The sequence below is a fragment of the Scaptodrosophila lebanonensis genome, unplaced genomic scaffold, assembly GCF_003285725.1.
Source record: "Scaptodrosophila lebanonensis strain 11010-0011.00,11010-0021.00 unplaced genomic scaffold, SlebRS2 tig00000123-arrow-arrow-pilon, whole genome shotgun sequence".
Classification (NCBI taxonomy): Eukaryota; Metazoa; Arthropoda; class Insecta; order Diptera; family Drosophilidae; genus Scaptodrosophila; species Scaptodrosophila lebanonensis.
In genome coordinates, this window is record NW_022060581.1 from 1860619 (window position 1) to 1877082 (window position 16464).

The 16464-nt window shown below is 37.8% G+C and overlaps 1 protein-coding gene across 5 annotated transcripts in view; it reads left to right on the plus strand.

Annotated features, from left to right (window-relative positions):
* LOC115628748 (protein scalloped) overlaps window positions 1-16464 on the plus strand; it is a 95099-nt gene that overhangs the window by 68164 nt on the left and 10471 nt on the right. For all 5 annotated transcript variants that reach the window (XM_030524956.1, XM_030524959.1, XM_030524955.1 and 2 more), the window contains exons 2-3: window positions 6504-6631; window positions 7750-7888. In XM_030524956.1, coding sequence (XP_030380816.1) covers window positions 6504-6631; window positions 7750-7888 — 267 coding nt within the window. The remainder of the gene's footprint in view (window positions 1-6503; window positions 6632-7749; window positions 7889-16464) is intronic.

Sequence of the window (16464 nt, forward strand, 5' to 3'; positions counted from 1 at the left end):
TGTTTGCTTTAACGGTCCTTTTGATCAGATAGCTTGCGCAAGTAACGTACAGTTGGTAGCCAGCGACAAAAACAATAACAAACAGCATGCTTCGCTGCCCTGTAACTGAAATTCCAAGAGTTATTGTATTCATTGAAAACAAAATCATTTGCAGAGCTGGACAAGGGAGGACAGGGGTGTAGATGTTTACCAAGTTTTGGTGATTCTAGCTCTTATGCTTTTCGAAATCCACGAGTTCATACAGACAAACAGATGAAAGGATCGTCAGACATTATCGATTCTACTACATACAAATAGGAGTTATATTAATATTTAAATAACGCTGGGCAGTAGGGCATAAATCACCATTTTATACAAATGAGTTGCCTTGATACCTAACAAATATATATCCAAGCAAGATAGGAAGACCTTAACATCAATACTCGTTCTTAGTTGAAGCGAAGGGATGCAGATGATATGCAGACTTTGTAGATTGATTGACAGCCGGTCTAATAGACAACATTATTCTAACTGGAGAAGTAAAGATTTTAAGTCGTTGATATAAATTTTAAAGTTAAAATTACCAAAGAGTTTCTAGGGTTTCACTTCTATCTGGTTGCTGTTTATCCCAAGTACATATACTAATCCATAATTGCCCTCGTTTGAAAATAATGAACTCAATGTTATTACTCTTAGCTCGTCGTTCACAAATCCAGACGAATGTATCGATGAGTCTTTCAAGAATCTTAAGATTGAAAACTTTAGGAAAGGCTAGATAAAGAAGAATATTCAAAGATGTTGATTACCAGATCCTGTAAAAGATTTGACTATTTAAGGAGCGAAAGCATGGCGGTTGAATGCTGTTTACTGGGAAGATTTTGCCATTGTCTGAGTATAATGAATTCTTCCGCAGTTTTAAAAAGCATTTGTATGCTGTTAGTGTTGAGAAACAAATGAGCCTAATGGCTAGAAGAGGACAGGGTTGATTCCTGAAAAATATGATATGATGAGTTTTTAATTCACTTTAGGGAGCGACCAACTGTGGAGGTGTTGATAAACAAGTAATTATATAAACAAATTTTTGAAAGTCAAATTTCTGAAAGGATTTTGAAAAAGTTCGAATATAAAGCATTTGTCAGTGTTGGTAAACAAATGGTATTATGAGAATTTGAGCCTAATGACTAGAAGAAGATAGGGTTGATTCCTGAAAAAGATCTTGTATGTATAATAGCTTGGATATGATGAGTTCTTAATTCACTTTAAGGAGCGATTAGTTGGTGGAAGTGTTGGGAAACAAATAATTATAGAGAAACTTCCGTAACGGCTCACTTGATAAAGGATTTGGAAACAGTTTGAACACAATTTATTTTAAATTATTCTTAATTCCATTTAAAAGCGATATGGATATGATGAGTTCTTAACTCACTTTAAGGAGCGATTAGTTGGTAAAAGTGTTGGGAAACAAGTAATTATGTAGACAAGCTTCTGTAATGACTCACCTCTTTAAGGATTTTGAAATAGTTTGAACAGAATTTATTTTAATATATTCTTAATTCTCTTTAAAAAGCTATTGAACGCTGCCAGTGTTGGTAAACAGGTAATTATGTATTTTAAAAGGATTAAATGATGCAAATGCGCTTTTAAAGCTTATACACACAAATTGTCGAGCGCTCAAAAGTAGGTTTAACCTTTTCACCCACAGCAACATGCATATATATGGATAAATATATATATATATATATATATATATATATATATATATATATATATATATATATATATATGTATATGTATATGTATGTAGGCATATGTAACAGAAGTCAGTCACCCATCCAATCAGACAGACACACCGACAGAGCGACAGACAATTCGGCGGCGTCAGTGGCGCTCAGCCACTGCCGAGTAGGCAGGCAGTCAGGCAGGATGGCAGGCAGGCGGCTTGCGAGCCTTGTTGCTTGTCATATCTCTGAGAGGGTGTTTTACTGAATATACTGCTGCCGCCGTTCTTGGAATTTCCCTTCGGTAGATGTCAGAGCAGTGTAGAGCAGCGCCGCGCAACGCAACGCAACGCACTGGGCTAGACCGCCGCCTTTCATGTACATGACGCTGAAAGCGTTGCCAGCGAACGGAGAATGGAGAACGGAGAAAGGAGAACAGGGAACGGTTTGGTTTTGGTTTGGTTTCGGCTTGGTTTGGCTTGGCTTGGCTTGACTTGGATGGCTGGCTGGCTGGCTGGCTTTGCCGTCGGCCTTCCCTTAATTGTGTGTCTATATGGCACACTGCATCCTGTCGCCGAACGCAGGACGAAGAAATAACCATCACATCATCCCCTGTAACAATTTCGTTTAAAAGCAAAACAAAACACACGGGGAGAGCACCGAGCAAGCAGGATAGGCAGGCATAACAACAACAACAACAACAACAACAACAGCAGCAGCAACAACAAGAAAAAAGAAAAATGTAAAAATTAGTGGAAAATAAAAGGCATTTCAGTTTCAAATGCGCGTTCCTATCAAACAGACACGCCGAGCGACGGGCGCACGTTTGCGTTTTTCTTTCCTTCCTATTGTACGTGCTGGCTGTTGTTGCTTTTGTTATTGTAATCGGTGTCGTCGTTTTGGGAAAATTCGGTTAATCGGTTTTTTGTTTTGCGCACCAGATTTGGCCCAAAAATAAGACACGGCCAGAGAGCCGGCGAGCAAGAGAGAAATAAACACACGATGCCGTTTAAGACACAATCGGAATTATGCGGACCATTATTGTAAACTAATCGAAGCCATTGAGCAGTGCATAAAATTACAATTATACATACATACATACAAATATATAGCCATATATACACGTATATTTCTAGAGCTTATAGCCAAAGCATTTTGTTGAGTGTTCGTGTTTGTGTTTGTCGGTGTTGTTGTTGAAAATTTCAACATTTATTTGAAAAGCGACGCAGATAACGGCACCAAAGTGGCGCCGTTTTCCAAACATCTGGATTCCCTAGAGGAGTTCAAGACATTGTCCGGTGAGTTGTGGACGCGATATTTGGATTTATTGATATGCTTTGATCTCTCTCTACAAACATAGTTCTGATGTGGCATCCTGCTCCCATTTTCTGGGCAAACAGGCAAACAATTTGCACACAAATTCGTCAGTGAGAAAACTAATTTAAATATATTTATGTTGTGGTGCGGTATGGTTGTAGTATCGCTTGCCTGCCAACTCCATTCCTATTTATATTTTCCTTTAAATATATTTGTGCTATGGTCTGACAGGCAAACAATTTGCACACGCATATACAAGTACATATACTTAAAATAATTCGTTTTATCGAGTGACATGGAGTTAAGAAACGATTATTCGGGATGCTGGAGCCGAGCTGTTTTCGACCAATCGACAATCCTGGTCGTCGTATTGTTTCCTTATCTTTTGATTGCCCTGCGGGACATTTGTAGTCGTCTGGCTCGCAGATTCCTGGACAATTGTAGTTTTCTAAGAACTTCAACAGAACATTACAACTAGCCTCCTACTTATGCCGAACCCATGAAAGGCGTTTTCGTATTTCCTCGATGTGATTACCCGAAATTCAAGCGAAACACATCTCTTCTCATTCTTCGGCCTTGTGAACCATCTTTACGATTTCCTTTTCAAATAATATAGTAAATTATATCTGATTGTATATCGACAATGCAGTTTGGAACATCATCTTAAGATTCTAGTAAACTATTTCAAATATTTCCTAAACCCTATGGGGTTTAAGGTAATTGCGGTTGATAGAGAGACTAAATCAACAATCATTCAGCATCCCGGTAAACAGATGTTTCTAGTTGATGGAGTTGCGGAGAATTGAGGCTCGGCCGTGTTTAATTTATTATTTAGTTTTATTTGATTGTATTTAGCCATATACTTTTTCTATATACTATTTTTCTTATATAATTTAGAATGTTGCTGAAATGCTTCTTAGTTATGCATCGATCCATCTTCAAGAAAGTGGAAGCTGTTACTCTCATCTTAAGTAATCACCAAGTTCTGACTGCTCCATAATTTAATCCCCTAATGGGTCTAAAGGCTGAGAGATACCGGTGCTCATGAATCGTAGCTTATTAGATTAGAGATTACGAAAAGATGAAAAAAGTAGGCTTCGAAAATGAAGTTCTGAACAGAGTTCTTATTTGATTTCATTTAAAATATCATGCTTGCGAAATTTCACAGATTTGTTTGCAAATTCTTTGCCTGTCTGACCATGCGCTTAGGCCGCCTCGGTGCTGTGATTATAGAAGGATGTTGTGTGCGGTGATGATTCATGATATTGAAATGGCCTGACATTTTTGCCAACAAGCTGTTTTGATTGACTTGATTCGATACGATGATCTGCTGTCGAGTTACAAGTTGAAAGAAGAAAAAGAAGAAGATGGCTATTATCTTCATTTCTAGCTGAATAAAATGTCTAGACAATTCCCGAATAGGCGCTTTACAGTTGCGTTGAAGGCCCATTGTTGTCGTCTCAGCCAACAGGGCCTAACAAGTTTCTTGCGTGCGCAACAGGTAGTGAGGGACCGACGGACCGACACAGACACGGACACAGACAGACCGACCGGCCCCTGAGACGAGCCCAGAGACACGCACTTAAGCCCACGCTGATCGAAAGTGTGCGATAATAGAGCGAGTGTGTGTGTGTGTCTGTCTGTCTGCGCTATCTTAATGAGCACTTTTGAAAATTGATACACAGAGGGAAAACTTCTATCATCATAATACGATATAATACGATGATGGTATGCCACTTTTTATGGACATGTCAGCACACTGATTGAATCTTCAATGGAAACGAAGAGCCGAGAAGAACCGTTAAATATACATAATACACACTACGAGTATATGGCAGATGGCTCTCCACCCCAACTCAAACTCCTTTCTAAATATAAGTATAATTTACACATTCCTCCAAGTGTCAACAAATATCAAATCTATAGGCCACTTACGAGTAAGTCAGCCGAGGTTTCCATTTCAAGAGCTAAAAATACTTTCAACCACTTGCGTCAAGAACTCAATTACAGTTGGTCGATGATTGCCAAGTACTTATAACTTAAAGGTCAAAGGTTGCGCAAAAACCTTGTCCAAATTGCTCGATAATGAGTTTTCGAAATGGGCTGCAAATTGGAAATCGAACTGCATGAGCTCCTCAGCTATATATCCGTAATTGAATAATGGAATATTATCTATAAATACTTCAGTGCTACCGTCAAGCAGGCAACAATTTTCCGCGCAAAAATGTGTGTTATGAGTATATTTTCAGATAAGCCTTGAAAATTAGAAAGAAAGAATATGCTTGTATAATTTGGCTGAGACTTCTGATTGGTTTCAATTGCAATAATATTCATGAATTACGATGAATATGAGATGAGGATATACGAGTTTAGAGCGAAAGTAGGTAACAAACAGAAGGACAGGACGAGCTCACAAGGCCATGTCCGTCTGTATGAACGAAGAGGTTTTGCAAAATGTAAGAGTTGGAATAACCAAACTGGGTATACGTATTACCCGAAGCACAACGCCTGTCAAGTTTTTGTATGCACCCCTCACTCCCCCAGTATAAGTGATTTTGCCATGACTTTGTATATTAATACATGGAATTTTTTCTACACTACTTCCTGTTAGTGTGTCCTCAAGTCAAGAGTTGTGCTCGCTTATTAGACAAGGATGTGAGAAATGAAGGGTTTCCGATGTTGCCACAATCCCCTTAATAAGTATAACTAATCGCTTGAAACAGCAACAAATTCTACCTACGAGTACTATATGTATGTGCGGAATGTGTGCCCAAATGATGATTGCCACTAAGCGTACTTGTCAGTCGAATTCATTTTCATATTCATGCTGTCATCATGGAGTGGGAGTGGGAGTAGCTGATTAACAATTTGGCGGGCTGGATGCCGGGATGTCTGTACGCCGTACCCCGTTCCCCGTTGATTAGAAGGTAACTCTGGCTGCCTAACGCCGGCTGACCGGCCCTCATTGGCGGCATTGTTAAATATATCAAATGAAAAACGTACTTAAGTGCGTGTTGAAGCGCTTTTCATCTGGCACGGCACGCAAATTCATAATACAATAACAACAACAACACCAGCAACATCAACAGTGTCAGACAAATGGGCTGCATGTGTGGCCGGCCATTCGTATAGGTTTGGATTGGAAATGCTTCGGGTGCTGGGCTGAGCATGTGGGTTGCTTGGTTGGTTTGTTGTTAGTTAAACGCCCCTCCTCCTCCTCTCTTCCCCCCCTTATCCCCTTCCGCCCAGCCGCTCACTCTCGCTTATATTGTGACACAGATTTATGGAGCTTAAAGCGTGCTCTCAACCATGTGTCATGTCAGTCAGTCAGTCATTCACTCATTCATTCAGTCACTTGACTCGTGCCTGGCCCCAGGCCAGGCTTTAAATAATAATAAAAAAAAACAACAACAAAAAATTGCACACTTTTTTCACTAAACGTAACAATTTGATGCTCACACAAACCCTTTCTTTCTCTATTCATTGCAGTCGGACCCGGCACCATACCATCTCCGTGGACCCCAGTGAATACCGGTCCTCCGGGTGCCCTAGGATCGGCAGACACAAATGGCAGCATGGTGGACAGTAAAAACCTGGACGTTGGCGACATGAGCGACGTAAGTACAGCACTTGAAATCAATTTCAAATCCTAGTACTCCCTACCAGAAAATGCCACAGCATTTTATGAAATATCTTTCCAAACCATGAGTTGTACTTACTTAACAATGTATTCCAAGTACAACATTTTTGAGTTAAGTACGTTTGTTCAAATCTCGAACAATCTGTATTATCGACGGTTCCAATCTTATTTTCTTTTATTTTTAAATAAATGTTTCCAGTTATTCTTTTTATTAAAGGTGAAAGGTTAAAGGGTATACCAGTTTAGTGCGAATGTATTTGACACACAGAAGCAGGCTTGGTAGACCCCACAAGGTATATACAGCAGGCTTGGTAGACCCCACAAGGTATATACATATATTCTTGATGACAAGACGATGTCAAGCGATGTCCGTCTGTATGATACCAAGGATCTCAGGAGGTACAAGAGCTAGAATAATTAAGCTTGGTATTCAGGCTCCTCTAACCCCCAGGCAGATCAAGTTTGTTTTTTTTTTCTGTTCTGATGTACCCTCTGCTTTTAGTGATTACCCATGGACACAAATGTCATAATTAAATAAATGGAATTGATTTCATTTAGAAAATTAAATTTAAAAATATTATTTATATTGATTTATTTTTGGTGGATTTGGGTACAGAGTATTTAAGAGTTGGACCTGCCCCACTCTAGCTTTTCCAGTTTTTCAATTAAAAGATTTATACACATAGGTACAGAGTATTCCAAAGTTGGGGCACCCGACCGGTATACCCTTTTACTACTTGGTTACTTACAAGGTTTACAAATACGGTTCAAAACAAAGGACCTTTAGTCTGAAATGTATAGTACCCCGTAATTCTACCATCAATGTATAGGTATAATGGGAGAAACTGTCGCTATCCCTCAACAAGAATTTGAAACCGAAATCGAACTCGAATACTCGCATTTTCAATCCTCATCAGGCTAATGAGCACACACACACAAAGAGAGAGAGACTCGTATGTGTGTCGTTCGACACTGAGAATATATGTATGTATATTTGTTCTCCCCATCTGGCAGTTGTCGGGTTACACTCAGCAGTGGTTTTGGTATTTTGTCTGCAAATAGCACACATCTGACTTCTGAATTATCTAATTACAGGATGAAAAAGATTTATCGTCTGCCGATGCCGAAGGTGTCTGGAGTCCAGACATCGAACAAAGCTTTCAAGAGGCACTCTCAATATATCCGCCATGTGGACGCAGGAAAATCATTCTGTCCGATGAGGGTAAAATGTATGGTAAGTACGCGTACAATAAATTGTCAAAAGGGAATTCCGTTGGAAATTCCGACTTATTTTTAATTTGGCGTTCCCTCGCGATGACGAAGAAAACGGCAATTGTTTCTATTACTGAAGACATGTTCATAGAATTGGTAACGCTTTTACGAACGCCAGGGTTTTCCCGCTCCAAAGCGAATAAATCAATTATTTTTATTGGAATTTTAAAACAAGAAAATCATACTTAGGTGCATATATTTTTAATACAAATTTGTAATACTTTTACGAACTTAAGAAAAAATAAGTTTTTTTTTAAATTGCATGAATTTTTTTTTTCGTGTCTTTCTTTAAAATAACAATTGTTTTGTCATCTTACAAAATACAAAATTAGATGAGGCCTCGAAGTTGAAATTTGAAAACAAGAAGAGGAAGAGAATCTAGCCGTAATGAAACCTTGACTCTAAGTTGAATGCCAAATTATATGAGTGTTTCGAAATACTAGGCTCAACACTCTATGTAACTACTTATAAATAGAGCTTGAAATGCATGGATTTTGAAAACACAAAGGGTGGGACAATTATGTATATTCGTTATGCAAATATCCTCAAATGCCTTGAACCACCACCCACCAGCCTTACACACTCGTCTAGATCACACATACTTACGAGAATAAGTCCATAGTGTGTCTGCACATTCATGTGTTTTTATATACAAGTATACTTACAAGTATGTATGTATTATTTGAACCGCCACTCACTTTGGATGCGTTGCAAATTTCAGAGAGAAGTTGCCACAGACTTTTCGTATAGGGTAGCGCACAAAAGTAGAAAACAAAAACAATAATACGAATTAAAAAATAAATAAAAAAAATAAAAAATACAAAATAAAAATACCGAAAACAGCAAAACAAACAGAGGAATTTTGCGGTTGCTGTTGCTTTTATTTTTGTGTTTTTGTTTTTTGTTTGGCGTATGTTTACGGCGGTACGACAGAGCTAAGACAGACGGAACGATATGGAACGGAATGGGAAGAGGTATGGGTACGGGGGGGCGGTCGAAGAAACGAAAGGTGGCTTGTGCTGGCAATGCCGCAACAGCGCACCGTAAAAGGAAAACGTAAATTCCGTTCTTTGAACCTTGAGCTGAAAGTTGCGTTAAAGCGCTTTGTTGTATGTCCACAGGTTAGTGGGTGGCAAATGGGCAAATGGGCGATTTGGCTAACGGTGGGCTGCTTTGGACCCAGCAGGTCTTGCCTGTTGCCGTCCGTTCAAACTTTGACACGGTCTGTAACTGACATTGTGTAAAATATATGTGCACTGCTGACAACTAAAACGGTGCCCAGCCATATAAATACACGCGTACAAGTATACTTGTAGTAATCGTTGTATGGAGGTATGTATGTCTGTGTTGCTTGCTGGCTTGCTGAAAGGCAAGCGGCAGGTTGTCAGACAATCAGCCTGAATGCCCACTACTTATACCTAAACGAGCATACGACTTTATACTATACGATATTCTTATGTGTGTATAATATCGCTGAGTTGTGTTGCTTACCTCAAATGAATTCAACGAGTTCGTAAACTATGAACTGTGGGTCTATGATACAATTGAAAAGGAAACATTCAGCAGAACTTGAAAATCATTCACAGCTGGAATGAAACGCTAGTTCCATTCCAAGACGAGTTGGTTACATTAAAACAAAAACAAAAGAGCTTATTTATTGATATTGGTTTTGTGAAAAAAATTCAAAGCCGGAATGAAACACGATTAGGTAATTCTTTTGGAAAGACTAGAAATGGCGTGTGAAAATAAATTATAGAATGTCGAAAAATAGGTACATGGAATTGTGGCTTCCAAATGGAACGCGCGTTCCACTCCACTTTGTCACGAGCTTTAGGTATTGCTGTTTCTGGGCTGGTCTGGTAAGATTTTATTTAATTAGAGAATATTGATTAGTTAAAAAAATCAACCTACAATGGATTGGAACACGAGTAGGTATGTCTGTTGGAATGTTTTATATGCTGACTAAAAATTGAAGAATACAGTCTTGAAATTGTCGCCTCTAAATGAAATTTGAGTTCCTTTCCATTCTCTCACGATTCCATTCTGTCGAGTATTCTGAAAAGATATCTGCAAAATGCTAAAACTGGATTTGTGAAACAAAAATGTAATGTTGTAGAAACGATATCGTTTTTAATGCCAGATAAGAAGGGAATATTGCATAGATTGGCATTCATTAAAAACTGGAACGGAACACGATTTCCATTCCATATTGTATGTAGACATTTCACTTTTAAGATATGTGGGTATATCTGGTAAGCTCTGTGAGAATAGATTTGGGAAACAATAACAAATTTAAATCGAGTTTATTCAGCTAAGTTTATTCCTTTGAGAACTGGATTTTCTAAACAAGCACGGCCCCTACATATTATAAAGGCTTTAAGGACATGCGATGCCATTAGTGGGCGGACTGGCAGCATATTTGTTGTTGAGTTCGCCGCACCTAAATGTCGGCCGAAAGCGCTATAAACTACAACTATAAAATGTAACCCGACATTCTACACTCAGATAAAATACTGAAAATTTTGGTTATAGTTTAATGGTAGAAACGGTATTAGGAAGAAAGAAATGAGTTGCTCTGTATTTAGCTTTATTTATGATTTTATTTCTGTGTTTCTTCTTCTTTTCAACATAGAAACAATGTTCAATAACCAACTATTCATAAGTTCGAATATTTTAAGAATATGACTCAGAAAGGAATAACTTAGCTAACATCAGCTTTAATGTAGTCGTTTGAACAGAATAAAGCCATAGCTACTTAACAAATTTTTTTTTTGTCTTTAATTTGTTTCCCTCCCCCAAACGTAGGTACCCATAGATATAAAATTCTTTTAACACTGAAGTTTGAAATCCGTCGAAACTATATGGAGAGATTTAAATTAAAATTTTTGCATTTTGGTTCCTACAGCTACGGTCAGATATGCAAATAATGTTCACACACATTTGTGTTGAGGAGCAGGCTTTTTATAAATCATTCCCAAAGAGGTTTTTAGTAAATAGAAGAAAATAATTTTAAAGCATAGAATTCTTATTTGTTTTAATTAAGAATAGATTTATGATTATCGACAATTCAGTGTGCAAACTATTTGCCAGTCTGACCATAGCTTAGACAGTTTTATTTATGCATCAACAAATTAAACAAATAAGCCAACACTTTAAAACTTGTTCTAGGCTGCTAGGGTTAACAAAAAAATATAATATGGTAGCTTGACTTGCAGGTGAGATATTTGTTTTTTCCGTGTGTACCGAATTACGGTACTCGCTCTCTATCGCTCTCCCTCTCTCAGAAGCCATCGCACATTTTCCGACATTTAAAGACAAATAAACGGACACGGCTCCTAAGTAGTGCCGACCGAGTTTGGGCCGTGAACGGCATCGACTGGGTCGTCGAGGATTGCCAGGATAGAGAATAGAGAACGGACTCGTTTGGTTGTTGTTGTTGCTGATGTTACTGTTGTTATTGTTGATGTTGTCGCATCCGGCGTGTTTTATTTGAGACGTCTACACGCATAAGCAACAACAAGTTTTGTAATTTATGTCCCATAGGATATTGTTTTCATTTTATGGATCGACTCGCCCAACCAACCAACCAGCCGCCAACAACAACAACAACAACAAAAGCAACACATACGACCGGCAGCTGCCTTCTGTATTCTGTATACGAGTATACCACCACCCCATTCCGATGTCTGACTCCCCCATACCCATAGCCAGGCCATGGCAACCCAACTCATCCCATTCTGATGGGTTTTCGCAATGCCTTTCAACACACGCCTCGGTCCCCGCCTCGGTCCTCGCCGCGGCTCGACTCTCCTCTCCTTCCTTCCATAGATATTGTCGCTTTGTTTGCGCCTCTGGGCTCTTTTGTGGGGCCGTTTCTATTATATTGTTGCATGAATTGTATTTGGGCAAGTAATTAATTTTCACTTTTCACATGGCTTACCTTGCCCGGAGCCAGAGCCAGAGAGAGAGAGAGAGAGCGAGCGAGACCGAGTCAGAGCCCTGACGACTGACACCTTCATGTTGCTTCGGTTTATTTGTTATTTTCCTTGCTTGTTCGTTGGTTCCTTCTGTCTTGCCTCTGTGTTGTTGGCTCTTCGGTTTGTGGTTAAGTGTCTCCCCATTGTTGCTGCTTTTGTTGTGGGTGTGGACGGTACTCTGAATGTGTTAAATATGCCCTTTGGGTGTAAAGGAAAACATTGCATGCATGCATGTTCATGTTCGTATCAGGAAAATGTTTACTCTCTTTATTGGCCATTGGACATGCATATTCGTAAGTCAAAGTTATTATTACTTTCAGTATACCCTGCACCCGCGCAGGGTGAAAGGGTTTACTAAGTAGAAAGTCAACGCCAAACGTATGTACACACAGACGTAGGCATAACAGACCTCATGCTCAAGGCGAATCGATATAGACATATTCGCACGTCCCCGTCCGTCAGTTTGTTTTTCTGTTCGACTGGATGAGCCGAGGCAATTTTAAAATCCTAACAGCTAGGGCCACCAAACTAGGCATGTAGGCTTAACTTCTTCATATGCAAATCAAGTTTATTACAAAGCTTAAATAGCCACATTATTTTATATAGCTGTGCTAGGAACGATCGGTGTAAAAATTAAAATAACTCATTTGTAAAGATATCTAATACAAATCTCAAAACCTCATGATATTCTTAAAATACATTTTCTATGACTGCTGTATCATATAGCTGCCATAGGAATGTTTCGTTTAGTAAAGTTTCTTTTCTTTTAAAGAAAGGAAATGGGTGAGTAAAGGGTGTTCAAAAGTCGTGCTGACACCACTTAGGCGTCCTAATCGGTATTTCTTAAATAAAAAGGAATGTATTTTTAAATCAGATTGAAATGATTTGTTGCTACACCGCTGTTAAGTTTTAGGTTTGCCTCCCAAATGTGTAATAAAGCCTTTAATTAGTTAAGCAAACTGGTTCGTGCTTGAAGCTATCGATATATCTCCTAAAGAGCCCTGCAGAATGCTAAGCTATCGAAACTTGAAGCGCTCTATCAAGACATAAGCTACCGATTACTATTCATTACTCAGATGAAAATATTGTATACATGGTCTATGGCTTTTTAAAGATATGTGAGTCATATCCTTTACATGTGCATCAAGTGTTGTGATAAATTGCTTTTCCAACTGCTCGAATTTTTGAACCCAACAAAGTTAGATTAGAATTTGTCGGACCAGTCCAATTCCAGTTTCAAAATTTCTTTAAATATTGAACATTTCGTTTCTTGGACAACCTTTGAATATTCGATATCAAGTCTGCAAGTTATAGACCAGTCTCAAATTATTAAAGAAATGCTCAAAACTGTTTTCCATCAATAATGCCAGAAAATGATAAACTAAAGAAATATCAAAAGTTGACTATACTTAGTGGGAAATATATAATTTCAAGGTAAATCAATGAAAGACAATAAGATTTCAAAAATTGAACAATTTTTGGGGTGTGGCGCTCGATATAAAAATATGTTTCCATAAAAGAGCGCAATAATCAAGTTTTGATGCAAATAGTTGTTCCATAAAAACGTTATTTATGGCACATAGTCAGCAAAAAGGCAGCTTACTGGAAAATATTTTGTCAAAGTTCGACACAACAACAACTAGAAGAAGGAAAACAACAAGAACGAACAACCGCACCTGCTGACGCGATGGGGAAAATTAGAAAAATGTTTGCCGCTGCAGTAGCAAGAACAGTGGGGAGGGGGCGTGGCAGGCATGGGAGGCGGCTGCAAACAGAATTTGGGATAAACGAAAAGCGAACAAAAATCAAACGAGATTGGCTGTGGTCGTTGTTCTAGTTGTTGTTGTTGTTGGCGTTAAGTGTGAAAATGTAACCATTGTTTGGTTGTTAATTTTCCAAATATTTACATGATGCTGGGCATGCCACACACACACACACACACATGCGGCAAACTATTATGACACATGAAAAGCAAGGATGTGTTACAGCAGGTTAGGGGAGGCGGACAACTGCATCGACAATTTTTGGGCAAGACGGCCTAAAAGAGCCTGCAAGCCTGTGAAAATTGTGGCCTAAAAAGTTATAGCTGGCGCTTCTGCCGTTGCCGTTGGTGGCTGCCACAAATATGCGCGACATTGAGTGTACATCGCTGCTATCTACACATACTCGTACATACTATATATCGTTCCTTTCAGTTAGCTAGCTAGCTGGTTAGTTAGCCACAGGCCCTGCTAGGCGGTCATAAATGGTGTAAAAATTTGTTTGTTTGTTTTGCATTCTTTAACCAATGCTAGCTGTTGGCTTTAATGGGACTTTCTGCTTTATTAGAGCCCTGAATGCGACACATTTGAAATACATATTTATATTAATTAATAAAATAATGCTTCCATTTGAATACATTTTTAGAATAATTTGAGTGCACTCGCGATTCTATTGTTAGGTATTCCTAGTATCTGAAGAATTGGCCATCATACCTTTTATTCATGCATCGAGTATTTGAATAATTTGAGTGCACCCACGATTTTATTATTAGGTATTTCTAGTATCTGAAGAATTGGCCATCATAGCTTTTATCCATGCACTGAGTATTTACGAGCTGTCGACTATAACGAATTAATCTAAGAATCATTAGTTCGAATCATTGGCAAATAACCTGATAACCTGAGTTTGGTAAATAAAAGAGTCATTTTGGTGCATAGAACAATTCAGGAGAGGCTTCAGGAAAATCGGCATGCAATGTAACGCAGAAATAGAATAACAAATTCCTCGCAGATTCATTACTGGATGTATTATTTATAGTAATATATTCGTAAATGAATAAGTTCGACTCATAAGTACATTTTGCTGTCATCAAACCATTTGCGAATCAAATTAAGAATAAAAATAAATTCAAAACAAAAACGAATCAATGCAATGAAAACAAAGAAAATAAATAAATGTATTCTACTCATCAATTAATATTGGTGGCATTAAATTCTAGATCGTATCAAAACAAATGCACTCATGCAGCTCTCTTCTACTCGTTAGCGCAATTTTTCGCAAGTACTTACTATTTAAGTTTTACAGCGACAGCTGCGAAAACGCTGCCAAGCAACGCACTCGACGATTCAATTGAAGCTGATTAACCTCTGTGACACCCATCATATGCCATATGCCACCAACTTGTATACTATATTGCATATACATGCACACATAGTACTTATATACTCGTATGTATGTACATAGTATTCGAGTACATACATCGTTTTAATGTGGCAGCATCAATGTGACATTATGTGGCCAAAGATCAAATGTGGTACGGGTGTGTGCGTATGTTTGTCGATATAAAAAACAACAAACAAACATATTGCTAGTAAGTCAAGTAACTGGAAGAGCTAATTTCCATTTATGACAAAAACTAGCTACACAGAACTTTGAAAATGATTTCAAGCGCCATATTGTCAAGTCTTTTTAGGTTCAAGATTTCTAAACTCGTATACAAATATCGAATTATAATTTGAAGTATCCTTCCATCTCTTTGGTTATCATATACAAGTATATTTCCTGAAATTAACGAACAATCAGAACCTCCCTCAAGAATATTTAGACTTTACCAATATTTCATTTGATTCACATGTAATCATTTAAATTCAAACACTAGTTCTATTATACTCGTATTATTATCGAATAACCATTATTCATTTGACTTACAAGGGGTCGTTCTGTAGGATCTCGTCAACTAAAGTTATGTTTATCTTTCGGAGCAAAATATATCGCACCATGAATTAAATTTTTAAATATTAAATGCGAATCAGCATCATCAAATAAATGAGGAAATAAATGCAACCCCATTTAAAATTATCGGTTATCATACTTTTCAAATATAAATATACTATAATGTTCATTTATTCAACAAGCGATTGCAAATCAATTGAGCTCATATAATACCTATTATAAATAAATATCAAATGCACATGCACTTACTGTTTTAAAGTAGAAAACTAAACAACGGTTCATACGGTTCCGCTAGGTTAGTGAGATTATACTCAAGTGGGCCTAAAATGAATTTAAACTACTGAAATTTTTAAAGTCAATTACTCTAGCATATCAAACTAAATGAGTTTTCAAATGAATGAGAAATGTATGCAAAAATAAATAAAGTTAAAAAAATGCCATTGAGTCAAAGTTGTCTGAATACAACTCATATAAGTTTGAAATGCTTCACTTAATGACCATAACATACAGCCAATAGAAGTCATACCGTGATTGTTCATATATTTTGAATCAAAATGTGTTAACACATTCAAAATCTTAAGTGCATTGAATGTTTTTGTATTTACATATTCGGTTCTTGAATTTGCTTGGTCATTGATTCAATATTTCTCATTTATTTGCACCAAATGAATTAACTTAGAGGCCTTAAAGCGAATTGGGTTACAAATGAGTGGTGAATGCATTCACCTATTTCTGTATTATTGGAATCCACAATCCTAAATAAATTTACTTAGACCCCTTAAAGCGAATTGGATTACAAATGAATATTGAATGCATTCACTTATTTCTGTATTATTGGAATCCACAA